The sequence below is a fragment of the Plodia interpunctella genome, chromosome 21 (genome assembly GCF_027563975.2).
Source record: "Plodia interpunctella isolate USDA-ARS_2022_Savannah chromosome 21, ilPloInte3.2, whole genome shotgun sequence".
Lineage (NCBI taxonomy): Eukaryota > Metazoa > Arthropoda > Insecta > Lepidoptera > Pyralidae > Plodia > Plodia interpunctella.
Genome location: NC_071314.1, coordinates 6,896,073 through 6,923,763, shown reverse-complemented (window position 1 = coordinate 6,923,763; position 27,691 = coordinate 6,896,073). Strand labels below are relative to the sequence as shown.

The window sequence follows — 27,691 nt, the reverse complement described above, 5'->3', positions numbered from 1 at the left end:
GATGCTAACTTTAGTTAGAGTGCTTAGAGAGTGAACAATCTCAAGACTCAATATCCCACCCACCGTTTAGGCAAAAGTGTGAGAGAAGAAGTTCTTCTACCGAATGAAAGCTTATTAAATTTTCTACATTTAGTGGTATTTATGTAGTGGTATTCTTTTCCTACTTTCATTTGCTAGAATACTAATTTTCTGTGTGACAAACCGTTTCGGTGATAGATATGTAATAAGCGTATGTAATAAAAAAATGTGAACTTTAAACTTTGTATCTACAAGTGTGAAAGCTGAACCGAAACCATATATCATAACCGTATATTAGTCGCCAAATTAATTAACTAACGATCATTATCATCATTATCACGCAGAAAGGTGGTTGTGTTGCGTAAGGACTAAGTATTCATGATGGTATGGTGAGGGAAGTGAGCCAACAAATCGCATTCCGCGCAAGCATTAGTTCGGGCACAAATAATGCGCAGGCCTTGATAAAGTAAGAGACTAAAAAAAAACAAATGTCATGTAAAACGTCAATTTAAATTATACAAAGTTCAACTGTCAACAGACTCAGACTGTCATTTGAATTTTGAATTTAGCTGGTAGGTAGTTGGACTAAACTAAGTTTGTTTACTTTTTGTTTATACCTATGTATAAAAGGTAAAATTATGGAAGATTTCGATGTATTCACCGACGAAATTAAATTTACAAAGCCACTGTTTAAGAACATACTTAACAAGTTTGTTAAAGAGGCGCCTGCTACGCCAAGTGGGCCAAACTATCAAAGTGAGTGTTTGTCTTTTCATTTCTCTTTTTATAGAAATAGAAAACATTTATTTGAAGCACAAACATATTTTTTGTGTCCAAACGTTGCTTTTATATTATACAGGACTTATACCTATAACTATGTGGAGCAGAAAACCAGATCCGAAAGTTAATCCTAGCCCTCCCTCATGCTCTCCAGACCACCGAGCCAGCCTAATCGCCGTGACTTATTGACTTTATTACGCCCATTGTATTCAGCTCCGTTACAGCTTCTCTATTTCTTTTTTTTTTTTTACTGAGAAAGCATATTCTGTAAGGCCCAATATTTTCCAGAATATTTTTCTGTATGCCAAAAGTTGGTTTTGATTTAAATGTGATAGTCCAGGCCTCACGGCCATATAACAATGTAGTCTTTAAGACTCTTATAAAATAAGCAGCTATGTCCTTCTCTCTATAATATTGTTACAAAAAATAAATAAGAAAAATAAGTGTAAAAGTATTAGATAAAGTTATTTTTTTTATCACATTGTGCATTACATTGCAGGTGGTCGAAAACTGCTAGGTGAAGAATGTTTATCAAACGGAGAAGAACTGAACTGTGCCTTTCAGTTCAGCGAGGCTGTGTCTGCTACACTGAGGACTATGGCTGTGTACAGAGAGGAACAGATGAAGGCTGCAAGTAAGAACATGTTTAATCAAAAGCATTGTTAAAAACATGAGATATATTCAGAGAAAAGAAATAAATATATTTCAGTACATTTATTGATGAATTGATGATGAATGATGAATACATTTATTATTACTTTTGGTAATTCTTTAGTAATAATTAATGTATTAAAACTTTTTTGTAAATACCTATTGAAAAAGGAGCCTGCCTTTCTATTCTTCGATAAACAAATATAATTAAAATTGTATTGTTACGTGATATCTTTTATATATTTCAGATGATAAACTTTACAAGATTACTAGTTATATCCAGCCCATACAAGATTTGATTGATGCAAACCCTATGTAAGTAATATTTTTTATATTTGCAAAAAATATATTTTTTTTATTTTTAAAAGGTATCATTATGCCCTGCATCCAGCATGCATATTTTAAACATGGCATCTCATTTGAAACTACATAGGAACATTGTTATTAAAGTCAGACATATAATTTTTTTGTTTCATGTTTGAGGCTAATAAAAAATGTGACACTAGTCCCGTTACGTTTTCCACATTGAAAATAAAATGTATACAAATGTAATCATATCTTGATTATGTGACACCTATGTCCCATTTCACGTAACGAGTCCCGTTTTATTTTCCACAATGAAAATGGACTTGTTGTGTCGACATGTTGTGGGAACAAACGAGATAAGACTTGTAGCAGACGGGACACGCTGCGGAAATCGGGACAGTATACGTCGCGATACAAAGGATAGGGACATAGCGAAGTTTGGTAATTAAAGGAGAGATTTACCAATCCTGCAGATTACGCGATAAAAGAAGTCTGATATTTTATTTCTATTCTTTATGGGAGTGGAAATTCATGCAGGCGAGCTCTAGTTTTATATAATTATATCAGTGTAGTGTTTCATATGTGTTCATTTCATCTGAGTGTTTGCCCAGTTTCTTCTAGCGTAATAAAACCATTGAGCGTCGGCGCTCAGAATCTGCTATGTTTCATATGTGAATGCAATTATATTTTTGTTTTTTCCCGTATTTCAGCTTTCGAATGTAAACCATTTTTAGTTGATTGTTATTTCCAGTTCCAAGGAGGACGAAGAATTGCTAGATTTTCTTTGCCCGAAACCAGCTGATGTGACAGAAAACTTGACAGAAAAGTTGAAAACTTTGAGGATAGAGGTGGAGCCATTTCACAAAAAATATTTGAGGTTTGGACCTCACAACAATACAGATAACTTACAAAAGATTTTGAAGGAATTGCCAAAAGGTACTTTTTATGTAACTCCTGTTATTATTCTACATACTGGACTGATTTTATCCATATTTGGAAGTCGATGAGAATGTTGAAGTTATACAGTCATGAAATCACAGAAGAACCTTCAATATTATTTTTTAAAGTTAAGAATTATAAACATATTGGTATAATTATATACATGATCCTAAGTTGAATAAATAATTTTGAATTTGTATTCGTACAGAATGGACTATAGTACAACTAACTGCACCGTACAACCCGAACGAGAATTTAAAATCATTTGAATTGGTCCGAACAGAGATTGATTCTATATACCTGACCATGTACAGCAATGACTATTTGGGAGACCACGGACCTCTTACTGTGCGAATCCCTGCTAATGTGCATAAAGGTAATTTTTTTACTTGTTTTGTACGAGATTTTTTTTTGTGTACTTCCTAACCCTTTTCATTATTAACCCATTCTGTGTATTATGTGCATATGGATCGAGTGCCCGTTTCATCTGTCCTAATGTTTGTCTGTCTGTAATCAAATTTTGCAAGTTAAATTTCACCTACTTCTACTTGTCCTACAGAGTTACAATATCCCACGTCGCTCGAGTTTCCAGGACAATACACTATTATGATAAGCATGACCAGATGGAGCACCCGGGATCGGCACCCGGCGGGGAACTCCTAAACGGTTTACAACATGAACATGATTTTTTGTCATGGGTAGAATCGAACAAGATCTCTCTGACGACAGTCGTATTTCCTCATGGTTGAGAGTCGTGGTCATTATGTGGAATGAAACACACACAACAAATTCCTTGGCATTACTCATGGAGTGGTTTGCCATTGCCTTCTTCATTTCACACAAGTTAATAATCAACCTGTCTGCAGGTTTCCTCATGGTTGAGGGTCGTGGTAATTATGTGGAATGAAACACACACAACAAGCTCCTTGGTATTATTCATGGAGTGGTTTGCCATTGCCTTCTCCATTTCACACAAGTTAATAATCAACCTGTCTGCAGGTTTCCTCACGATTTTCCTTCACCGGAAGCAGGTGGTGGTCTATGAAAACTACTATGAGTCACATTGGTGACACAAACTCATGTGGTACGTGTAGGATTCGAACTTGGGACCTTTCGATCCCCAGGCGGGTGTCATAACCATTACACCAGCACCGCTTCAACTCTGACAACAATAAATACAAAATAAAAATATTTATTTTATTTAACATTTTACAGAAGGGACAAAACCATTGTTCACCGAGTTATACTCTCTTCTGGACGACAACTTCGAGACCATAGACAAGGCTCAGTTTCTTAACAACAAGCGATTAGTTCAGAACTACTGGAACCGACGGGAGGACATTGACCTCAGGATGAAGGTTTGTACTGGTTTTTCTATTTGTAACATTCTTGTCACATAAAAGTCATTATTTTTGTTTGTTTTACGAAAAATTAAAAAAGAGAGAGAGAGAGTTTGTATTCATCATTTATACATATAATATCTGTAAGTGGTGTAACCCTTAATTTATTTAATTCACATTTTCAAAATATGTATTGCATATTTATAAGCGATAACGTTAAAATAACGACATTTGGATTATGGTATTTTACTTAAGTTTTTTCTAAACTGGCAACACTACGAAAAAATAAGAGGGAGGAGGAATGTTGTTTCCACTTGGCAAAATCAGTGAAGTTTGCGAATTTTTGGTGTTTAATTTGGAATGAGTTTACAGTGGGCTATGTCTGTACATAGGATATATTACAGAAAAATATTTATGGGAGTCTTTGTGGGACTAAATCTTCAACACATTTGCAACACATTTTACAACCGGTTGCAGCACACGACCGTATCCTGCAACCGGTAACGGTTCCGGACGTAGAAACTCCTCAACGGTTTACTGTACGGACATGTTTTTTTTTTCACACATTGATTGCAATTAAGATTCTGTGATATTTATTTATTTTATTGTATTCAATCTGTGGACAGTGTTATAGGCGTACAATTAAAAATACTTTAAACGTAAATTGTAAGTTAGACTAAGACATAAATTGTACAGTTGTTTATTGTTCCAAAAAAAAACTTGTGTCAAAAATGACATTTTTGTAAAAATGCTTATGTCATTTTTTTCTTTTTTACTATCAGAGTGTGATTATGGTGATGGATAAAGAGTGGCTTGGCGGCTGGGGTAGTTTACTGACTGGGAGGCTGGTGGAGGAAGGCTTTAGAGACAAAATTGTCAAATTGGTGGACACCACCATCGGAGATTGGGGGTGAGTCTGGTTTGCACATTATAAACTGTAAAGTTATGTCAAATGCCTGTGAGCGATAGAACCTCTGCTCATTCAGACGGTACGAAGATCTGATAGAAGAAGAGATATTTTCAAATGAGAGAGAGAGAGAGGCCTTAAAACTATTTAAAAAAATACATTTATTTTTTTAAGTTTCGGGCTGTGATTTTTTGACCTTGAATAATATTTATTACAGGTTCATAAAACTGAACACCAAACAGAAGATCCTATTATACAACTTAATAGAAAGCAGTCCAGTGTTGTCATCGCAACAACTGAAATCTTGCATCAGGAAAATATTAACACAACATGGCGACCCTGACGAAATAAGGAAACTTCTGAATGGTGACTGTCATACTTGCAGCAAAGACTTTCGATTTCTGAACGAATTGTGTTTGACGTGTTTGTCCAGAGCGTTTGAAAGTATACACCACTTTACCGTTGTTGATGGAATCAAGGCGTTCTCGCAAGCGGCGTTGGTGGTCAAAGATGGAGAAGAATGGGCGGCTTTGAAGAAAGCGAAAAGGCATCCTGTCATTCTTATTGTTGATGAGGTGAGTGTTTCGAATTTTAGATTTATTTAAGGTGAAGGATTCCATCCCACTTCTGACAATGGTCTCCATTATAGGAAGTGAGATGGAATTTAAATTAAATATTTAAATTTTAAGCAAGCTTTATTGTGTACTTACATGTTATATTACTGATAAAAAATTATACATAAATTTATATTTAAAAAATGGTAAGCCCTTCTGGCATAATAGGGACCAACACTGTTTGAATGAGTTTCTTTCGGCATTTCTTCTCAGCAGTGGTCGTTCCGAAATGCTAGTAGTTTGTAGCTTTGGTAAACATCATTTAATTTAGAATATGACGTGAAAAAGTGCCTGTGAAGGCCTAATTTCTGAATAAATGATTTGATTTTGATTTTGATTTTGAATCGGTACATAAATCAAATAAATCGGTCAAGTGCGAGTTGAACTTTCGTATAAGGGTTCCCTGCCTTGAATATACACGCCACATTAGAAAAAACTCTTTTTCGTCCCTCTGTCAGTTCAATTTGGTAGACATACTTATATGTCTATGACCCAAATAAGTATAGATTTATGAGTGATTACATAAGGGTTTCTTTATTCTTTTTGAGGTACAGGACCTTAAAAAAAAAGATTTAATCGATTCTGATTTGTGATTTGTTTATACAACAAAGTCAATTTTATTTTACATGACTGCGCATATAAGAAGGGTAATGTTTTCTGGGTTTGTCAAGGTGAGTTTTTATTTTTCCTTTACTAAAAAAAAAATGTGCAGCCGCTTGGATTTACAAATATCCAATAAGCCGCCTACGTTTTCGTCAAACAATGGTTATGACGTCACATAAAACATGTGTTGAGGGCGTGTATCATCACCAGAGATCGGATATTCTAGTACATATTTACCTAAAGTTATATAATATCAACTCTAAAATATAATTATTTTTTTTATACCATGATTTGAAAATCATGAATTATTATCGGATTTTATTCTAATTTACCTAATATTTACTTAAACAGCCATCTTAGTTTTATTTTATGTACGTACTTAAAAATATAAAATTTTAATCTGACAGAATTTTAGTACGGAATTCTAAAAATGGAATAATATTCTTCAAATCAATAATTTGCACCGAATTATATGTCATTTCAATAAAATCCAATAATAATTCATGATTTTTAAATCGTGGTATAAAAACATACATTTTAAAGGTGGTATTACTACATCGAGCTTTAGGTGAATATGCACTAGAATATCCGATCACTGATCAACACACAGTACATATAACAAGCAATGTATGTGAAATCCGTTATGGAGCCGACATTATAATTGAGCCAATCTAATCCCAGATGCTAGACACATTCCCGTGGGAAACCCTGCCCGTTCTGAACCACCATCCGGTCAGTCGCATGGAGAATATACATTTCTTGTACAACTTGTACAAGATACATGAAAAAAAATTCGTGAATGGATACTTCGTGTCGAGCTCCGATGTCGGGAGATACGTCATAAATCCTGGTGAGATTTATTTATTATTATCGGCTTCGTTCGGTATAAAAACTTAATATGTTACACACCTAAACCTTCCTCAGGAACCACACTATCAATTGGTGAAAACCGCATGAAAATCCGTGCAGTAGTTTTTGAGTTTATCACGGACACAGTGACAGACGCGGCAGAGAACTTTGTTTTATAATATATGTAAGGATATTTTCCTATCACCGAAAGTAAGTTTGTTTATTTGTTTGTCAAACCAAATTTCCAGAAATTTTGCAATTGTGAGTACATTAGACATAGGTTACCATTCATCCCGGAAAATAGTACAAATCCCGTGGGAAATTCACGCGGGCGGAGCAGAGACAGAGCCCTTCTGGGTGGAATTTTCAAAAATCCTCTCTTAGTGCTCACCTACACTCCCCAGGGAACCTACATGCCAAATTTCAGCTTCCTACGCCCAGTAGTACGGCCGTACGTTGTCTGTCAGCCAGTCAATCAGTATCGGAAGAGTTTTATATATATTGATAGTGTGACTTTTTAATCATTTAGCTCTTTTTGTCTATGCTCAGTCTATGATACTTAACAACTTTTCGTGTGAGAGCAATTTCGAACAAAAAATCAGCTCTTCCTTACTAAATCAAATATGTGACTTGAGAAAAATGTATGGATCATCTTAGTAATTATTTATTTAAGCAAATAAATTACTATAATCCTAACTAATAAGTAAGTTTGTTTGTTACCTCTTCACTCTCTATCTACACAAGCAAACTTCTTGAAATTTTGCATACATGTAGTTTGAAGTACAGAGAAGGACATAGACACCTTTCTATAACGCTAACTAATAACGCGGGCGAAGCCGCGGGCAACAGCTAGTTTTGAATAAGATTTTTGACAGATAAAAACTTGGACCGCATGGAAAAGCGTATGGTGTCGTTTGTGCAATACTGGTGCGGCGATTGGTCGGGGCACATCGGCGAGCCGCCGCCGCCCGATTGCTTCCTCAGCTATCTCAAGGAGTCCGACGTTTTTCTGTAAGTGTTATAAACATAACGACCCGCCCTGGCTTCGCACGGGTGCTATAGACATTCCTCTCATGATTATATGTAGATCATGATTATGCACGCGTTGCAAATATCGGGAGTTAGACGTAGCGGGAAATGGGACGTAGACACGAAATGGAAAATGGGCGAGGCAAGGAGTGGCGGGACGGGACAACATGTAGGAAATGGTACGTGGAAGGAAGCGGGAAGCGGGATTGGACAAGATGCGGGACGAGACACGTAGCGGGAAATAGGAAAACGAATTTGAATCATATATGTTTACCAGTCTTATAGAATGCGCGGTAAAAGAATGACCGAGATTTTACTATGAAATTCACGCGTGCGAAGCTGCGGGCAAAAAAAGTTATATCTATTATATCCTATGATTATATCGATTTAGCTGTGACAGACAGCATTGTATGTAACATGGGTAAGACTGTCAATCTGACTTTCGCATTTTATTATTAGATTTATTTTACTTGTAGAGTCGTCATTAACGTGGCTTCTGAACATGGCGTTACCGGGTCCACACATATTATCCATATTAGGTTCGACGATGGGTAAAATCATATTCGAATTTTTAAAATTTCAATTTATTTTGACCTGATCAATATCAGTAGATACCTAGCTAGCTTATCTACAGTTTACGATTTAAATGACAATATTTAAATGAGTTCCATTTTTCAGATATTGCGGGCACGGCGATGGCTGTCAATTAGGGGCGGGTGGGGCCAACGGGGTGGGGGTGGAGGCGGCTTGTGGGACCACCGCCAGCGCCCTGCTGTCGGGCTGCGGCTCCGTCAGGCTCTGCAGGGGCGAGGGCAGGGCTCCGCCCGCCGCCTCGCATCATCATCTACACGTAGCCGGATGGTCAGTCTTTTATAGTCAAAATACAAACAAACATCATTGTAAACACAAAAATATTAGTTCTCTAATATTGTTCAGAAATTCATCTATGGATATAAAAATAAATTTGAGTAAAACTTTTGAGGATTGTTCAGATTTTTTGAGATTCAAATGTTATGTTATTGTGTTCATCACTGCACTTATTTGGGTCTGTGGTTGTTGTCCGAATAGATTTCCACTAGTTGCCTCGCATCATCATCTACATTTAGCCGGGTGGTTAGTCTTTTGTAGATAAAAATGCTAACTGACGTCATTATAAATATAAATAAATATATTAGGACAAATCACACAGATTGAGCTAGCCCCGAAGTAAGTACTATATTTGTGTTATGGGATACCAACTCAACGATTCTATATTTTATAACATATACATATATAGATAAACATTCAAGACCCGGGCCAATCAGAAACCACTTCGCCACCGAGGTCGTCAAACATTGCAAACACAAAAATATAGTTCTCCAATATTCTTCAGGGATCCATCTATGGATATAAAAATTAAATTGAGTAAAATTTTAAAGGATTGCTTAGATTTTTTGATATATAAATTAAAATCAAATAATTCAGAAATTAGGCCTTCATGGGCACTTTTCCACGTTATATTCTAAATTAAACAATATTTAGGAAATTTAAAAATCCATAAAGAATACAATTTTTATTTACTATCACAGTCCGATGGTAATCGGAATGCTTTGGGAAGTGACCGACTTGGAGGTGGACAAAATGGTCAGCACTCTGGTGTCACTGTACGTGCCGTCGAAAGCTGCCCACTCCTGGCAAAGTGTGGGCAAGGCCAAGTGGAGCCAGGGAGTGCTGGGTAATTATATATTTATGTTTTTTTTATCCTTCTACTTTTCAAATCTGTTTATAATGTAGGTCGTTGGACATTGGACGTAGTCTTATCACATATCTTAAGCTTAATATTTTTTACAAACTTTTATTTAGTGTACATAACTGCACACTAGCGCCACCATCACATTTATACCTACGAAGATTCTACCAAGAAGATTTTGGTGGCCACCATTTTCGGTTTAGTAGACTGTGACTACATTGTGTAATGTAAAACTATAATAACTTGCAATAAACTCCTTGATCTAGTGTAAAATAATTTGGAAAGGGGATCTCTTTTTTCCGCATAAATTTTTTATCCTAATTTAATTTAGCATAACGAGTTAGGCATATATTATTTTGACATACTTGTGTTTTGGCATATCATACCTTGTATGTATGTATGTATGTATATGTGGGTTTGTATGTATGTATGTATAGTACCCAATAATACCCAAGTAGAATGTTAGACCTCGTGTGTGTGTGTGTGTGTGTATTTATGTTGTTTGTATGTGTGTATGTTTGTAACGCGATAACTTTCGAACCGTTGGCCCGATTTTGATGAAATTCGGTAAAATTCGGACAAAATCGGCTAAGCCAATTTTGAAATATTTGCCAATTTTGTAAAAACTTAACAAAAGTTATTGTGTTAGCAACGTCTAAGTTCGTGGCAAACTACTAGTATATTAAATAGATTGAATAATATATTTTTTACAATAAATATAATTAACTACCACTATAATATTCCCTGTAATGTTTAGATACAGAGGTGGAAGACAAATCCCCATTCGTGCCAGAACGTGAGTTGTTGCGAGCGCTGTGCCGCGCGCGCGGCTCCAGCAGCTTCGTGATGATCGCCAGCAGCATGGTGGCCAGGGGGCTGCCGGTTCGAATCCCGGAGGACGACGGATAGTGGGTCATTATTACTTCACCATCCTTCTTCTTCTTCCTATGAAGAACCCACCACCACAAGAACACATGACCACGACCTTCAGCCATGAGGAATACGACTATTCGTATTCCTCATGGCTGAAGGTCGTGGTCATTACGTGGAATTATACATACATATTAGTAATGGAGTGGTTTGCCATTGTTTTCTCCAATTAAGTTAATAATCAACCAGTGTGCAGGTTTGCTCACGATGTTTAGGTTTAAAGATCTTTATTTCTCATAAAAAATACAATGGTATTTCATTGACTGAGAGAACACAATTAAATCTAAGTGTAGTTATTTACAATGAGCGTGCGGCTATCAAGAGTAACAAAGCAAAAATGTAGGTAGAACAATAGACAATCGCATTCGCATCACACAAAACAACAAACGTAAGTTTTATTCACTATTTTTTCCTTCACCGTCCTAACATATTATTTCATTCAAACATTACTGAATCAATCGATGGTATGCTTCGTTTTGACGTATATGAAGGACGAACAAACATACATTCGCATTTTTAATATTAGTATGTAAGGATTCTCATTCACAAAGATGGTTGACGTCAGGCAAGTGTCAGTCGGTAAAACAGCTGAATCTTACCAATATTATAATTGCGAAAGTTTATGAGGATGTATGTATGTAAGTACATATGTTACTCTTTTACGCAAAATCTACTGGACCGATTGTTATGAAATTTGGCACACGGGTAGAATACAACCTGGAATAACACATAGGGTACTTCCCACGGGATCGAAACCCCGGGGCGCAGTTAGTCTTCCATACGTAAAGATTTATTAAATGATCCCGACGGACCTGAATATATGAGAATAAGAGAGAGAAATTTCTTTATAAAAATGTTTGTTTTCAGGTTTTTAAACGAAGATGGCTGAAATGTCAGAAATCTTAATGCTGCTTCATCTGTGATGATTTGACGACAAAATTAGATACGTAAAATACATACTTATGGCATGTGTTTGTATATGGTATAGAATTAAAAGGATTTTTTTTAAGTGTTACATTGTTTTAGTTAAACAAATTGAATATTACTTATATTGCGTACAGACAAATTTGTGTCTTAACGCAGTAGCATTAAGGTCCAATAATATGATTCGGGCAGTGTATAAATTTAGTTATGAGTAACATTTTAGAAACAATTACAAAACAATATTCAAAACATGACATTCGGATTCCGCTAAACTCTTGGTAGATAGCCTTTGTAGTCTATCCTCTCTGTGAGAGAGGCAGCGGCGTGCGGGTGGGGGCGCGCGGGGAGGGCGCGGGGCGCGGGCGGCGGCGCCGGGACGACGGCGGCGTGCGCTCCTTGCTGTCCGACCAGCGTTGTAAGTACTGGAAAAAAAGTAAAATATAATTCTCCTATTATAATGTAGTTCAGTTACCAGGCGCGTGTGTTGCACTAAGGGACATGTCAGAAGCTGACAGGCAACAACAGCATCCCCAAAGAGGGTTGACATCGGGCAGGTCATTATAAAAGTTTAGTCAAATCTTCAAAATTGTATGGTTGATTTTTTTATGCGAACTCTGGGCGTCACAGCTCCGAATGTAATTGGAATACACGAGGATGAGAGAAAGAGGTTAGTCACTATTGAGTGTAGTAAAGCATTTTTGTGTTTCTTAGTTAAGAGGGCTCCCTAAATAGCGCCATATTTTTATAGGTTTCTATAATTATTAGCCAAAACAAAAAAGCGTTTCAACAAAAATGAAAACTAAATGCACTTTTCCTTACATACATAATAATATAAAACAAAAGTCCTCTGTCGTGTCTGTCTGTCTGTTCGCGATAAACTCAAAAAACATTGACACTCATGAAAATCCGTGTATTAGACACGGATTTGTGTCATGACAGACACGGCCTTCGTCGTCGACGGAAGAGGACTGTGTGTGACCGTGTATTAAACACGGATTTTCATGTGTGATGAATGCACTTTTCACCAATAGTGTGGTTACTGAGCAAGGTTTAGATGTATAATTTATTATGTTTTTACCCGAGCGAAGCCGGGACGTGCCGCTTGTTATAAATAAAATTGATCAATGAAGCTATATTAATATTGATAATTAGCTCGCTCGGTCAATTATTTATTCATGTTTATTATATGTATATATAATATTATACATAAATAAATAAATATAAATATATTAGGACAAATCACCCAGATTGAGCTAGCCCCAAAGTATGTTCGAGACTTGTGTTATGGGATACTAAACTCAACGATACTATATTTTATAACAATTACATATATAGATAAACATCCAAGACCCGGGCCAATCAGGAATCGAACCCGGGACCTGTCGGTTGAGTGGCAAGAACCTTACCACTGCGCCACCGAGGTCATCATACGATTGACCTGGTAATATTGATGTATTTTATGTGCCACACTCGCCCGTGACTCATTCGCGATAGCTCCATTGAAATCAGCGCTGAAGTTACTGATGTGACTGCAATATACGCTGAATGCGTCTATTTGCCGAAATAAACCCACGGTACAACGTGACAACTCTGCTTACACACTTGTATTTGCTTGTGTGATAAGATTCTTTTTTACTTACATGTTTGTTATCATTATAATGTGTTGTGGTGTTTAATTTTTGGCAATAAATGTTCATTCATTTATTCATTCATTCATCCATTCATTCATCCATTCATTCATCCATTCATTCATCCATTCATTCATCCATTCATTCATCCATTCATTCATCCATTCATTCATCCATTCATTCGTTCATCCATTCATTCATTCATCCATTCATCCATTCATCCATCCATTCATCCATCCATTCATTCATCCATTCATTCATCCATTCATTCATCCATTCATTCATCCATTCATTCATCCATTCATTCATCCATTCATTCATCCATTCATTCATCCATTCATTCATCCATCCATTCATTCATCCATTCATTCATCCATTCATTCATCCATTCATTCATCCATTCATTCATCCATTCATTCATTCATCCATTCTTCATCCATTCATTCATCCATTCATTCATTCGTATTTGGTTATCGTGGTTACTGTTGCCATCGTCAAGCAAAGTATGTATGCTCACCTCATCGACCTTGATGACGTCGACTATCTCCGATATCTTCTTCTCTAAACTCTTGATGTAAAGTCGCGCGTTTGTCACGTTCACCTCGAAGTACTTGCCAAGGAGTTTGAGTAGTGGAAGTGAGTTGCACTCGGAAGACCTGGAGACGGAAAAATATGAGAACTTAAGACCCTCTTAGGTAGATAAAGAGAGGCTCCTCTCTTTTTCTATCTTTTTGACGACCTCGGTGGCGCAGTGGTAAAGTGCTTGCCTCTGAACCGAGAGGTCCCGGGTCCGATCCCCGGTCGGGTCAAGATGTAAAATTATCTTTTTCTTATTGGCCCTGGTCTTGGATGTTTATTTATATATTATAAATTGTATTTGTTATAAAATATAGTACTACTGATTAAGTATCCCATAACACAAGTCTCGAACTTAGGGGCTAGCTCAATCTGTGTGATTTGTCCTAATATATTTATTTATCTTCCTAGTCCTAAGAGATATAAATAATGACAAAAATATAAATTGTAATTTTTATACTACCAAGTAAGTAAACAAGCATACGGCCCACCAGATGGTTTCATAGGATTGGAATTTAACAATACATTAGAGTTTTGACATGGGTGAACGATTGGTTAACACTAGTAAGACGTCAATTGAGTGCACTTGGGATTTTAGTACTTAGCATTACATTTGGCTACATTTTCTGGAATTTCAACTTTCAGTACCATTGGCTCTGTCTACCCCGTGAATGACAAAGACGCGACGTAGTATATGTATCAAGATAAGTATATAGTAATCTCTACCATCTTGACACTTACCAGAATTTAAAGAAGCCATTCATAAATCTGAATTTATCATAACTGTATATCCATACAGTTCAAATTCAAATTCAAAATTCTTTATTCAATTTAGGATGATATACATCACTTTTTGACGTCAAAAAAATTACTTCTTCACTTGCGCTTTGGAAGCCGGCAGTAGCGGCTTCCAAAGCGGAAGTTAAGAAGAAGCGGCGCAACAAACTTCACCGCAGCCTTTTCTCCAAGGACGTCAATTAACAAATATAGGTCTTATACATATATTAAAAATTAGGAGGACGAATTTACATCATTATTAAAAATGACAAAATTTGAATAAACAAATAAAATAAAAGTTGTATTTCCAATAAAATTATTGAAAATTGTCACACAAAATACCTATATATATATAAATAAAAAGCTAAATGTACAAAACGTACGTTATAATGTTATAAATCAATTACATATGTTGAGGATACTGCACTATGCTTTGGCCAGATATTATTGTCGTTCACATAATCATCAGACTTGTAATATGCCTTTTTACAAAGTACTTCTTTTATATAATTTCTAAATTTTTTGTCCGGCAAATCAAGAATCCATTTAGGCAATTTGTTATAAAAACGGATACAGTTCCCAACAAAAGACGTTCTAACTTTGGCCAACCGATGCCCGGGGACAGACAATTTATCTTTATTACGTAAGGCTCTAATCAGTGTAATCACCAACTAGTAGGCTATCAGTTTATCTAAAATGGCAGATCAAGGTAAACTACATCTATTTTATAATGTAATGGAAATAACAAGAATACAAAAATATTGTAATGGCTACTATGTGATAGTTGCTTTGTGTCCATCTGGCATATGACGTAAGACAGTATTTTGGTTTGTGATGGATGACATCACTGATTCAGTACGTGTACTAAGCAAAAACCTAAATTAACATTTAAGAAACACTCGACTCCTAAGTTGTTATCAACATTTCATCAGCTAGAAAAGAGCTGACGGTTTCCAAACGGCACATTTTCCAAACATTATAGCTAAGAACAATCTCTGTTGAATTCTCATTCAAATTACAAAAACTAAATCAATATCGGTTCAACCGTTTGGCCACTACGATGCCACGGACAGACATGTTAAACTTGTTACTCCTCTCCTGTCGTCGGGGTTTAAAATGATTAATGTATTTAACATATACTACCACATTAGTCTCTCATCTGAGCCTTATGAAAATCTGAGCGTTCTGTAGTCGCTTACGCGGTCACTGAGCGTCGAAGCCCAGGGTACACTTTCCTACTTTTCCATCTCCACTTCGCACAGTCTCCGGAATTGAAGTGAGCGAAAAAGTAAGACTAATAGCGTTCATCACAAATGCCGCCGTGGGCTATCATTAGTGTTTATTAAATTGTACCATTACACAGTAATCAATTTATCCTATTTTATAAATAAGTGAAGTACTGGTACAATGTATAAATGTTTAATTTTTTTTTTAATTCTTTATTAAAAAAAAATTGCGACATTAATGAAACGCTACACACCGCGTTCAAACAGTCGTGAAATTCACCCATTAATGTGTTATAGATGCACGGACAAAATCTTTAGATAATGCTTGAAGCGTGAACCTTGAGTGTGAAGTAGGTTATTCATTAGTTAAAAAAGAGAACTTACTGAGCCAAAGTCTGTATGTGTTGGAGCAGGATAGCCAACACTTCCTCGCTTCTCTCGCACGCCACGCGGAGATTCTTCGTCGACTCTTTCTTCTTCTCCAAAGTGGATTTCAGAGACTCTATGCTGTCCTGCTGCTGGAGAAGTTTGGCTTCGTATTTGGCGTGTTCTTCCTCTGTAACATACCATCATTTAGTCTTAAGTTTCTCAACCTTTGCATATTCCCGGATGAAATATACTCAATCAGATCTCAATGTTCACGTTTTACCATTTTTCTTATAAAAATAATGTATTGTTATTATAAGTATGGCGTTGTATGGTGGTTCCGCCCTGGATTAGGACCACTCCATATGCTCCTTTGGATTCGTACGAAGCGTCCAAGGGACACAATAGCCTTCAAAGAATCCCATCACACTGGCCACATTTCCTTTCTGAGTAGCATGGACATATTTTAAACTTAATTAGAAAAAAAAATTGTAAGAAACAATAATGGTAAGCCCTTCTGGCATGATAGGGACCAACACTCAAATGAGTTTCTTTCGGCATTTCTTCTCAGCAGTGATCGTTCCAAAATACCAGTAGTTTGTAGCTTGTGAGAAATTTCTATATTTGACGTGAAAAAAATGCCTGTGAAGGTCTAATTTCTGAATAAATGATTTGATTTAAACCAAATCCCTCCAATCCTCAAGTCTATTTTCCCGATCAGTCTACTTGTCCCAAAGATCACTTACCAATGGTAACTTTAAGCGTCTTAACATTATCGTTCAAGTTCTTCAACTCTGTGTTGACTTCGTTGATATAGTTGAACAACGCATAGTTCTCCTCCTCGCGCCGGTTGAACTCCAGGATCAACTTGGACACGTCATCTTCGCCGGCAAACTCCTGGGGAAATAATCGAATTAGACCACGGAAGAAACCACCAACAAGACCACTATACAGCTAAATGGGGCCTTAGATTAAATAATCTATGATCTGAACTATATAGACGCACCTTAGATTAAATAATTTATGAACTATATAGACGCACGCACGGCCGAAACGTAAAATTTGGACTGATCTTTCTTTTCATAATCTGAACGTCCACTAAGAAGGGATTTTGAAAAATTTTAACCCTGAAGGGACGAAATAGGGGTTGAAACTTGACAGATGTATATAATTTAACAGATAGCCAGATAGTAATTTAATTCAAACTGTAAGATTAAGAGGTGAATGGCATAAATTGACAGAGGCGATGTGAAAAACATAATGAGGTTACATTCCTGGAGTTTAACCGCATCCTTTTGTTCAGACTTCAAATTACCAATGTGGCTTTTATATGTATACTAGCTATTGCCCGCGGCTTCGCCCGGGTTGATTTTTCGGGATGGAAGGTACCCTATGTCCTTCTCCATACTTCAAACTACACGTATGCAAAATTTCAAGAAGATTGGTTGAGTAGATAAAGCTTGAAGGGGTAAGATAATGGACTTAAGTTCCTACTCCTCGTATATTATATCACGCAGTAGATCTCCCGCCCTTTTTACTTAAGGAGTCTGTAGTCTTGCGAGCTAGCCTGAAAGCACACCTTAATAGCCTCCAAGATGTTAACATAGTTGTTATAAGTCCTCAATTCAGCTTCTTGCTGCTCCAGCCTCTTCGCCTCGGCCTTGGCGTCGGCTGCTGTCAGTCTGACCGTTCCCTTTGTCCTCAGGAACTCCTCTAACTTTAAGCTGTGATCCAGCTGCCTTTGCAGCTCGCGGACTTCCTGAAATTTATTAGAAAACAAGTACCTACAGTTTAACTTTTTTCATTAATTTCCCAAAATTAAATACACACAAAGATAAACTATTACAAATAAATATAATCTTACAGCGCGCCACAGCGGGAACGTGCCCAAAAACAATGGCGGCGTTTCCTTTTTGCTGTACTGCGAGACATGGCTGAGCAAAAAAGCTGCCAACAACAAGTTCGTTAAGTCCCATTGTTGGACAAGTCTTCAAGATGGGGCGCCACTGAGCCAGCGAAATAAAGTACGAATACGTAAATCCCGCTATTATTGTATAGGTAATATTTAGTTATCTAGATGTTTTTGCCATTTTCTTCACACAGTATAGCCCTAGCCTACTAATACAAATGCGAAAGTTTGTGAGGATGTGTATGTGTATGTTTGTTACTCTTACACGCAAAATCTACTCGACAGATTGTTATGAAATTTGGTATACGGATTGTTATGAAAGTTGGAATAACACATAGGGTACCTACCTTTTATCCGGAAATTTCCACGGGAGCGAAGCCCCGGGGCGAAGTTAGTATACGATAATTTTCTTATTCGGGAGTAAAATTGCTCGGAGTTTACATGTATGTATCTATACTAATCTGACTCATCAAAAATCAGCTCTATTCTCAACATCACTGTTGCGAATAGAGCTGATTTTTGTATGACAAGAGTAATCTCAAAAGTGCACGTGAGCGAAGGTCAAACAAAAATAGACTTAGTATTTTGGCAAAATGTTTAAGCACTCGAAATAGGTACTTATTTTATAATCACTCAAGTTCATGCTAATCTCCTATAGTTAGGCATATCTACACATTGTAATTACTAAAAAAACAATAACCAATAACAAATGTTAATATTATTTCTATTTACTTTTTATAGTGACCTAATCTAACCTAGATCACTATAAAAAGGAAATAGAAACAATACGAGTAATTATGGAGCGCACTTCATTTATTATTTGATATCGTCAGTAAGCACGTTAGTCAATAATAAATTTTGCCACACAATATGACTCGTAAAATTCGTCACCTACAAGCTAGGTTCGATAGCTCAGCGGTAAGAGCACCCGGTTGATTAATCATAAGTGGAGGTCGGGGGTTCAAATCCCTCTCGAGCCGAAACAACTTATTTTTTTTTAAATTAATATTTTAAATCATATTAATAATGCCAAGCAGGCGGCATAGTGTTGGCCATTTCATTTCGTGTATAAATAAGTAGTATTACTGCACATTTATCCCGCCAGAGTACAACACTGTATGTTAGGTACAGCTTTGCCGCCTTTTGCTATGTCGATTAAAACGATTATTTTAGAGTATTTTATTAATTATTAATCCTTTCATTATGTAAGCATTCGTTCGTGAAAATATACAACAATGTAGCATATTCGGGTGCCGAAATATTGGGAAAAATCGTTTTCCATAAGATAAAAATCTTCGAAAACTATGGAATACGCCTCACGCTGTAAAATTTTCGAGCCAGTAAACGGTCGAAAAGAAGCTCGGAACACTTCACACGTGAAGACTTATTAAAATGTGGACTTCGTACAGGTAAGATCTTCAGTTAAAATCAAGTTTATATCAGTTCATGACCACAGTTGACCAAATAATGCAGAACATAACCTAAAACAGTGTTATTATTTTCAGGATAATCCACTAAATCCTTCCTTTTTCCTTTAAACTCGCGCCACGATTGCGTAGAAAGTATTTTTGGTCGTAAATCTGCAACAATATTGAAAATTGGCACTTTTTGCGTCCATTGGCAATGTTTGTGTACCTTAGTTGTACCAGTAGAGCCATCTGCCCTGAGCTTTGCGTAATATGCCCTATTATAAATATTTACCATGCAATGCTTCCTGTAATCCACAGCAGCCTTCTCCTTCAAGGCGTCGAGTTTGGAGCACCACTCTTCCCTCTGGTCGTACGTGGTGATGGCTTGTTCTACCAAATCCAAAATCTGGGTCTTGCCGTCCATCAGTCGCTTCACCTGGCCCTTCCAGATCATGTTGAAAAATTGGCTGGAACATAGATGGATACGACCAGTATTTCACCAGTTTCTTTCCCGAAGATGGGAGATAGGAGTCTGGTGAGTGTATAGTTAAATGTTGTTAAATATAAATTAAATATTGTTAGGAGATAAATAAAGATGATTTTTACCGATCTCTAAGCAACTTGTCTATCTCGAGGCGAATGTTGAAGTTCTCACTGTTGACCGTGTTGAACTTCTTCATGGCCGTATCCAGTCGGTTCTCCAGCTGGCTCAGCATCGTCTGATTGGTTAGGGTGTTGGCGTACTCCTGTTCAATGAGAGTGATTAAAAAGAATTAATTTTGTGCCTAGTATACCAATACAATCATCTGTCTAATAATTTGATCATCTGTTTGATAGATGATGAAATAAAGGTATAAAATTCAGATAATTCCATAGCATAAGCATATTGCGGACCCTGGGCTCCAACGCTCAATGACTCAGGAAAAACCCCAAATGCTCAGATGAGAGAAAGGGTTATTTTTTGCTGCGAGTTAGTGATTTCGAGTAGTGACGCCATGAACTATGAAATCATTGGATAATCCCACCGTTGTAGGTGTATGGTAAGTACCTATACCTTCTTCATAATTGCAATAACATTATTTCTGTAATTACAAACAGATAAACAAATATTACACTACTCTCCTATATAGTTATATAGAACTTGCTCCTGTGGTGGGTTAATGAGCAAAAACGCTAAAATGCTTTCAAATTATTGTTTGATGTAGGTAAAAATATGATTTCGATTTGCAACAACGGACTAAATATTATTAAATAAACAACGGACAACAACGGACTAAATATTATTAAATAAACAACGGACAACAACGGACTAAATATTATTAAATAAACAACGGACAACAACGGACTAAATATTATTAAATAAATTTATGAAACCATCATAAAGATAATGTTTGATTGATATTGATTTCAAATGTGTGTTTGTTTGTTAGTTTAAGTAAGAAGTTTGTTAGTTTAATAAGTCGATTAGGTAATTTTGCCTAAAACGAGCCCAGGACAGGGCTAAGCGATATTTTGATATTATTTATTCGCTTGTCTTTCAAATTATAAACATATTTAACATTTAGGTAGTAACTTGCTACAAACACTTTTAGTTCCACTTTTGCCGTAGTCACCTTTGTCGCAAATAAAACTAAATTGAGGGTAGCTGATGAATTTGGTTAATATGTGGAGAAGATTTTTAATTCGGCTCAGTACGAATTAGACTCGTTAGCTCAGCGGTTAGAGCGCCAACTTAACAGTATAATTTGTGGTGGTCGGGGGTTCAAATCCCTCACGAGTCGTTTCTAATTGTATACTTTTTAATTCCCAATTTTCACTCAAATCTCAAATGCTTGGTCTTTGCCTTTGCGATTAAAGAAAAAGTAATAATAATAAAGCAATATAGTATTGTTTTTGTCATAATTAAACAGTTATGGGTCTGGCTACCATTTTTAATGTAAAAAAAAATACGGAGCTTGTACCTATGACTGGAATAATTATGACGTCAAGGATTTGGAGTCAAAAAGTATTTCTCGCTCTTAAAGAAATTGATCCACTCAAATAATATTTAATTATTGTATTTGGTTATTTGAATAAGCATTTTATTTTATACATAATAAAGTAAGTAATCCGATTCCTCTCGTGAACACAAAAGTACTTAATTATTTTATGTGATACGTTTTTGTTTTTTTAGCTAATATTATAAATGCGAAAGTTTGTGAAGTGTATGTTTGTTACTCTTTCACGCAAAATCTACTGGACGGATTGTTATGAAATTTGATACACGGGTAGAATATAACCTGGAATAAACAATAAACTTTTTATCCCGGTATTACAACGGGAGCGAAGCCCCGTAGTGAAGTATTTGGACAGAGGACATTTTTAGGCGGGTTTAACTCAATTGTACCAAGATTTTTGTGTGAATAATAAAAGGACAAATCACACAGATTGAGTTAAAAATAAGTTCTAGACTTGTGTTATGGGATATTAATTACCTCAACGATACAATCTGAAAAAGATCGTTTACCGTCTTGATCTGAACGGGGATAGAACCCGGAACCTCCAGAGTATGCTCCGGCATGATGACCATTGGGCCACGGAGGTCGTCAAAATTTGTGTGTTATAAAAAATGTAGGTAGGTAGATGAATTATTTTAAAGTTTATAGACTAAGATCATCGATTTTGCCTGACAAAACAACGACTCGTTAGCTCAGCGGTTAGAGCGCCCGCTTTACTTAGTAACGGTGGTGGTCGGGGGTTCAAATCCCTCACGAGTCTATTCTTATTATTATTATTTTTGTACTCATATTTTTCATTGCTAAATATGATGGCATAATTGGAATCTAATTGGAATTTTTCAGATTTATTATTTTACGATGCGATGTAATGGGAAAAAATATTTGTCTACTACTTACATGTATGATCTTGTAAGATTTGTTCTAAGTTTCTAGAAATTATTCAAAATGCAGTGGATTTTTAATTTTTTATTATAAATTTAAAGATTTTTGAAGATTGAGCGGTGGTGGTGTAATGGTTGTGGATTGAAAAGGCCCAGATTCGAATACTTCTTGTGCTACATAAGTTTGGATACAAATCTGACTCATGTAATTATTACCTAGTAGTTTTCATCGACTACCACTTGCTTCTTCTTGTATACAGAGGAGTAAGTTTTGTGTGACTTAAAGAGGGCACTGTCAAACCACTCCATTAATAGTGCCAAGAAAGATTTGTGTGTTACATTTCACGTAATGACCACGACACGACCCTCAGCCATGAGGAATACGATTATGAAGAAGAAGTGAGGTAGTTTAACACTCAGAAAATTCACCATTTCGCATCCAGTGCCTTTGCTCTTGAGACCCTTTATTTCCTTTTGCACCTGTCTGAGGAGGAAGTCCAGCTCGCTGATGGTAGCCCTATGCTGTTTCACCTCCGCTGAACATCTCTCGTGCTCCGATAGAAGTGATACCAGATTCTGGCGGGTTCTGGCGTTTTCTAGAACGTTCGATGTGCTTTTCGTTAGCTGAAACAAAATTAATTGTAATATTTTGTTTGGTAATTTATTTTTTAAACCCCCGATTACTCTGTAATCGAAGGAAGGGAAGTTATTCAACGTGTCTGTATATCTGTATGTCTGCTTGCACCGTAGCAGCCAAAGGGCTAAACCAATTTTGATCTTAATCTTTAATCGAATGTGTTCTTAGCTATGTTTGCAAAATGTATGTTCAGTCGTTTTGAAACCGTCAGGTGTTTTATAGCCATTGAGAAGATGACAGCAACTTGGGAGTCGGAGAGCTTCTTAAATTTTTAGTTTAATTTTTATAAATCACGCAACGGATTTTCCACTGTTATTGTACTATTAATTTACCACCTTCTGAGTCGTAGCCAAATGTTCATGCACTGTGTCTAGCGATGTCCCATCTCATGTACATAACGTCGCGTCGCCTCCGTTCTCCACGATTAAAAATTAAGCTTTGGTTCGAAACCCATTCGTGACCCATTTTGTATGAATCTAACTCATGTATAGTTCGAAAAGGTGATTTTCTGAGTTGAAGGGTGAGAGATTCAGTTCAATCACCGGGTACTATGGAAAAAGATCTTAGACAAAGTTGGCAACGCGCGTGTGACACCTCGTGTTCGTCCATAGCATAGATAAAATTAATAAGGGCTCCATAGTTTAGTCTAAGCTTAGGTACCGCCGGTGAGCCGCATCGCATGTCTGTTTGCCTGATTGGTAGGATAAAAAAACTATATATCGTAATCCAGTCTAATTTTGTTAAAACATACGAATCATTACAAAACAATATTGTTAAAAAATTCGTCACACACACTTTTACAAATGAAGACGATCATCGTTAAAACGTGACAGGGAAAAGCGAAATTTCCAGCAATCGCACGAAGTACAGACAACTGCAAGTATAATTACCTAGCATGGACCTTATGTCATGGTAATAGAGTCGCATTTGCAATAATCATCTGCGAGTGTAGTCGAAGGTTGAGAAACCTTGTAAGCGCGTGCTGTGGGCACAGTTTGGGGATTTTGAGAAATAAAACCGATCATGTGAGAGTCGGACTCGCGTACCAAGGGTTCCGTACTATCACTACATAATATAAAACAAAGTAGCCATCTGTGTCTGTCCGTTTCTAAGCTTTCTACGGATTTGGTGCAGTTTTCACTGTTGTTTTGAACAATTTAATCTTGAAGATTTATAGATCTTGAGCAAAGTCGGCCCGGGTCGCTAGTTATCTATAAAAATGGCAGTAAATAACGTTTGTAGTATGGGTTTTAGCCTTAAAAAATTTTTTCGGTATGTTTTAACGGATTTCCAAAAAATGTAGTCTTTTATTTTGAGTATTGTACATTGTAGTATTGTTACAGCGGCAACAGGAATAGTGTGAAAATTTCATCTAACTATCATGGTTCATGGGATACAGGCAGACATACAACTGAGTCTTCGTAATAGGGTTACGTTTATCCTTTGACTACGGAATCCTAAAAATGACAAATTAAGTGAAGTAGGTACCTGTGTTGTAAACTTCCGTGGCTTCGTGATGTTACTTAGGATTTAGGAGTAAAAACGACCAGCCCCTTATAGAATACTAGATGTTGCCCGGGGCTTCGTTCACGTAGGATAAAATATAGCCTATAGCAATCTTGGATAATGTACCTTTCTAATGATGAAATAATTTTTGAAATCGGTTTGGTAGTTTCGGAGATTGCCCGCCTCAAACATCCCAAGGAAGGTTGAAGTCACACAAGAAATCGGTTGACAATCACATCGCTTCAAAAATTTAAGATTTATTTTTTAAGCTGACCTCAGTTTTCATGGTGTCACAGCTCCGAATGAAACAAGGAACACGCGAAAATGAGACAGACATAAATGCTATTATTATACAGACGAGATAGGATCACTAATTAAAGCTTCTCCTATTTAATTATAAAATACCCGTGTGGCTATCATCACACGCTCCAAGATAATATGTTATCCGCAACACTCATAATAACGATTGTTATTGGTGTTGGTGATAACATATATCTTGGATATTATCTACTTATAACATATGATCTATCTATGTATATCCAATCCATATATCTTTAATTTTTCTTTGGGAAACCTTTTTTTTTTTGTTTACGGTCTTGTTCCCTGACCTCGTAGTCTACGTGCAACCATTTGCAGCAAGCCTTCTCGACCAAATCTTTACGCACGTAATCTATTTGGGTTCGGACCTTGGCTTTATTAATGCAAAGGCTCGTGCGTGCATGCTTGCTTAAGACAAAAAAAAGTTCCATTTTCGATTTAATGGATTTTAATCAAGTATACAAATATTTAAGTATCACTAAGTATATAATAGTATTAGTATAATTAGAGACTTTGATTTTTAATCCTTAATGGATTTGACAAAATATGGTTTAAGCCTCAATTGCCAGTAAATTTTTTATCATTTTTTTTTAATATATAGCGAATACCACATGAGATCATGCTACGCTGTACACAATATAATTGATTTTATTACTCTCGATTGAATTCTCTTATAAATATAAAAAAAAAACTAGATCAAAATCGACTGGACCGTTTCGTTGCTAAGATGCCACGGAGAGACATACGGAACACACAGCGCACACAAAGCTCCTGTCGTCAGGGGTTATAAACATGTGCGTGTATTGAGCGAAAATTCTTCGACTGGGTCGTTCAACTCATCATCACCTTGAGTTCCATCATGATCTTCTCCAATTCCGTGTTGAGACTCCTGATTATATTCCTCTGCACCCTCAGAGTCGGCTGCACGCTGCTCGTCACCGTCGCTCGGTCGATCTCCATCACTCGGAACTAAAACGTTTATTAGTATTAGCAAAAATAAATGTTGTAAAACAATATTACTTAATTAACGACAATAAACCAAGAGGTGTTACGCGCGACGGTGGTCTGATGACGACTGAGGTCCATTTCTTTGTCAAAATGATTCGAAGTACAAGTATAAAGTTGTGTCTAATAATTCAATACTTAAAGTAAATATAAATTATTATTCTACCTAGCATCTACCGATTTATTTTTTTACCCACGACGCAAAAAGAGGGGTCTTATAAGTTTAACGTGTCTGTCTGTGTATCTGTCCTTCAGTGCATCGTGGTTCCCGAACGGATAAACCGATTTTCGTTTAGTTTTTTTTTGTGTCATAGATAATTTTATCATCAATCAGTTCAGCCGTTCAAAAGTTGTAGCGAAATGAATATTGAAAGTCGGGGGTTTTGGTTGTCTTAACAACACAATCAGTATATTTTGCTAACTATATAAGCCAATTATGGGGTTAAGTTGTGTCGTAGAAGTGAACTTACTGGACACGAGGCAACATACAAAATTCCGGGACAAACTCTGAACCTCGGCCAACCTATATCCCATATATATGTGGAACAGGAAAGGAATGTCCGTCCATCATTTTATGTTAAACAATATCTTTAAAAAGCTTATTATCATAAACTTTTACATCAACTAAGTGATATTTCTTAAATGATGGAAGACCTTGCATAAACGAATCATCAGCACACCAACCTATTTTACCCAAATTCATTGCAAACTCGTCGCTATTACCGCGCCCCAGAGGTTCATGCTGATAACTTGATGTGTTGTTGACTGTACACGCACGTCTATTAAATTTCTGATTTCCGTAATCGAATCATGCTCAATTATATATTTATTTGGTAGATACGCTTTATGATTTTACGTTTTTTTTAACGAGTAGGTACGTCACAACCTTCAAGGTTTATAGTAATAAGACGTGTAAAGTTTGTTTAATATGATATAGGCAGTTACCTGTGTATTAAATAAAATTATGTAGAATAGCGGGAACATGGCAAATTTTAAAGGTTCATTAGGCATATTTGAAATTATCAACTATTCCCGCGTTACAGAAGTGAAATATACTTAGATTTACTTGAATTTCCAAATAACGAGTGTTATGTAATGAATAAGCGTGATGATAAACAATTATTCATTAAATAATAAAACGTACTTCCATTTCAACAGCGTTTATTCTCCTTTCTTTTCAAACCATACTCGTAGAGGACTGATCGCTCACAAAAATAGCGGCAAATGTACACCGGTCATAACAACTACTTTAAAATATAATTACACAATGTGATCAGTCCGAATTAATCATACAATTAATATATTATTTATTTATGTATTAATACAATATTTATTTATTGTTTCTAACAGTATACCTAAATTCATTCACATAATGAAACACAATAATCAAATGTCAATTTAATTGATCAATTTTATTTATGGTAACATTTAGTATTTTTTAAATAAAAACTATTTTTGGCTCCATTTGTAACGTCACCTGTGCCCGCTGTCTTACAAGCCCCTATTTTTGACACATGTAAAAAGAATCTTCGTATCGCGTGTTGGAATATAACACTATTTCATGGCCCTGCTTTGCCTACTTTTAGAGAAACTACCTACTTTCCTATCTGTCTCTGTCTTATATCTCTGTATTCATACACTATAAATGAATAAAATATGAGTGTAAATATTTCTAATAAAGAAGTTATAGATATACCTGTCTCTGCAATTTGGATAGTTCATCTTCGGCAATCTTCTCCATCTCCATATCATCAGTGGGGACGGCCATTTTGTTTTCTTCTTAGATTTCTTGTTCTTCACTTCTTTAGACTCTTTTTCGGAAATGGTTTTTACGAAG

At 36.3% G+C, this 27,691-nt stretch overlaps 2 protein-coding genes across 3 annotated transcripts; one reads left to right on the top strand and one right to left on the bottom strand.

Annotated features, from left to right (window-relative positions):
- The first annotated feature begins 558 nt into the window (after nt 1–558).
- Nucleotides 559–11,704, top strand: Sse (Separase). Of its 2 annotated transcripts, none has more exons than XM_053761525.1 (14): nt 559–774; nt 1,298–1,432; nt 1,698–1,764; nt 2,507–2,691; nt 2,903–3,070; nt 3,910–4,052; nt 4,817–4,944; nt 5,159–5,516; nt 6,840–7,008; nt 7,883–8,018; nt 8,715–8,897; nt 9,605–9,750; nt 10,523–10,673; nt 11,563–11,704. In XM_053761525.1, coding segments are annotated over exons 1-14 (2,088 nt in total). In that variant the 5' UTR covers nt 559–656; the 3' UTR covers nt 11,564–11,704. The 2 variants fall into 2 exon arrangements, with proteins under 2 accessions (XP_053617500.1, XP_053617499.1); XM_053761524.1 differs by having other exon boundaries at nt 10,523–10,677.
- LOC128679355 (coiled-coil domain-containing protein 63-like) lies at nt 11,698–27,691 on the bottom strand. The gene is made up of 10 exons (XM_053761526.1): nt 27,551–27,691; nt 25,696–25,818; nt 22,818–23,012; nt 20,117–20,256; nt 19,803–19,977; nt 17,772–17,951; nt 16,939–17,089; nt 16,211–16,382; nt 13,765–13,903; nt 11,698–12,041 (listed from the first exon to the last, which is right to left on the bottom strand). Exons 1-10 carry the CDS (start codon nt 27,620–27,622, stop codon nt 11,916–11,918), a joined length of 1,473 nt encoding a protein of 490 aa, XP_053617501.1. The 5' UTR covers nt 27,623–27,691; the 3' UTR covers nt 11,698–11,915.

What these genes read in the sequence shown, in the direction of transcription:
- Sse (XM_053761525.1), top strand. Translation starts at nt 657, where the DNA reads ATGGAAGATTTCGATGTATTCACCGACGAAATTAAATTTACAAAGCCA. An exon ending in GGAACAGATGAAGGCTGCAA is followed by an intron (nt 1,433 to 1,697) that starts GTAAGAACATGT and finishes TATATATTTCAG; the next exon opens with ATGATAAACTTTACAAGATT. An exon ending in AAGGAGTCCGACGTTTTTCT is followed by an intron (nt 8,019 to 8,714) that starts GTAAGTGTTATA and finishes TCCATTTTTCAG; the next exon opens with ATATTGCGGGCACGGCGATG.
- LOC128679355 (XM_053761526.1), bottom strand. Translation starts at nt 27,622, where the DNA reads ATGGCCGTCCCCACTGATGATATGGAGATGGAGAAGATTGCCGAAGAT. An exon ending in TATCCAAATTGCAGAGACAG is followed by an intron (nt 25,819 to 27,550) that starts GTATATCTATAA and finishes TAAACGTTTTAG; the next exon opens with TTCCGAGTGATGGAGATCGA. An exon ending in ACGTCATCAAGGTCGATGAG is followed by an intron (nt 12,042 to 13,764) that starts GTGAGCATACAT and finishes CTTTTTTTCCAG; the next exon opens with TACTTACAACGCTGGTCGGA.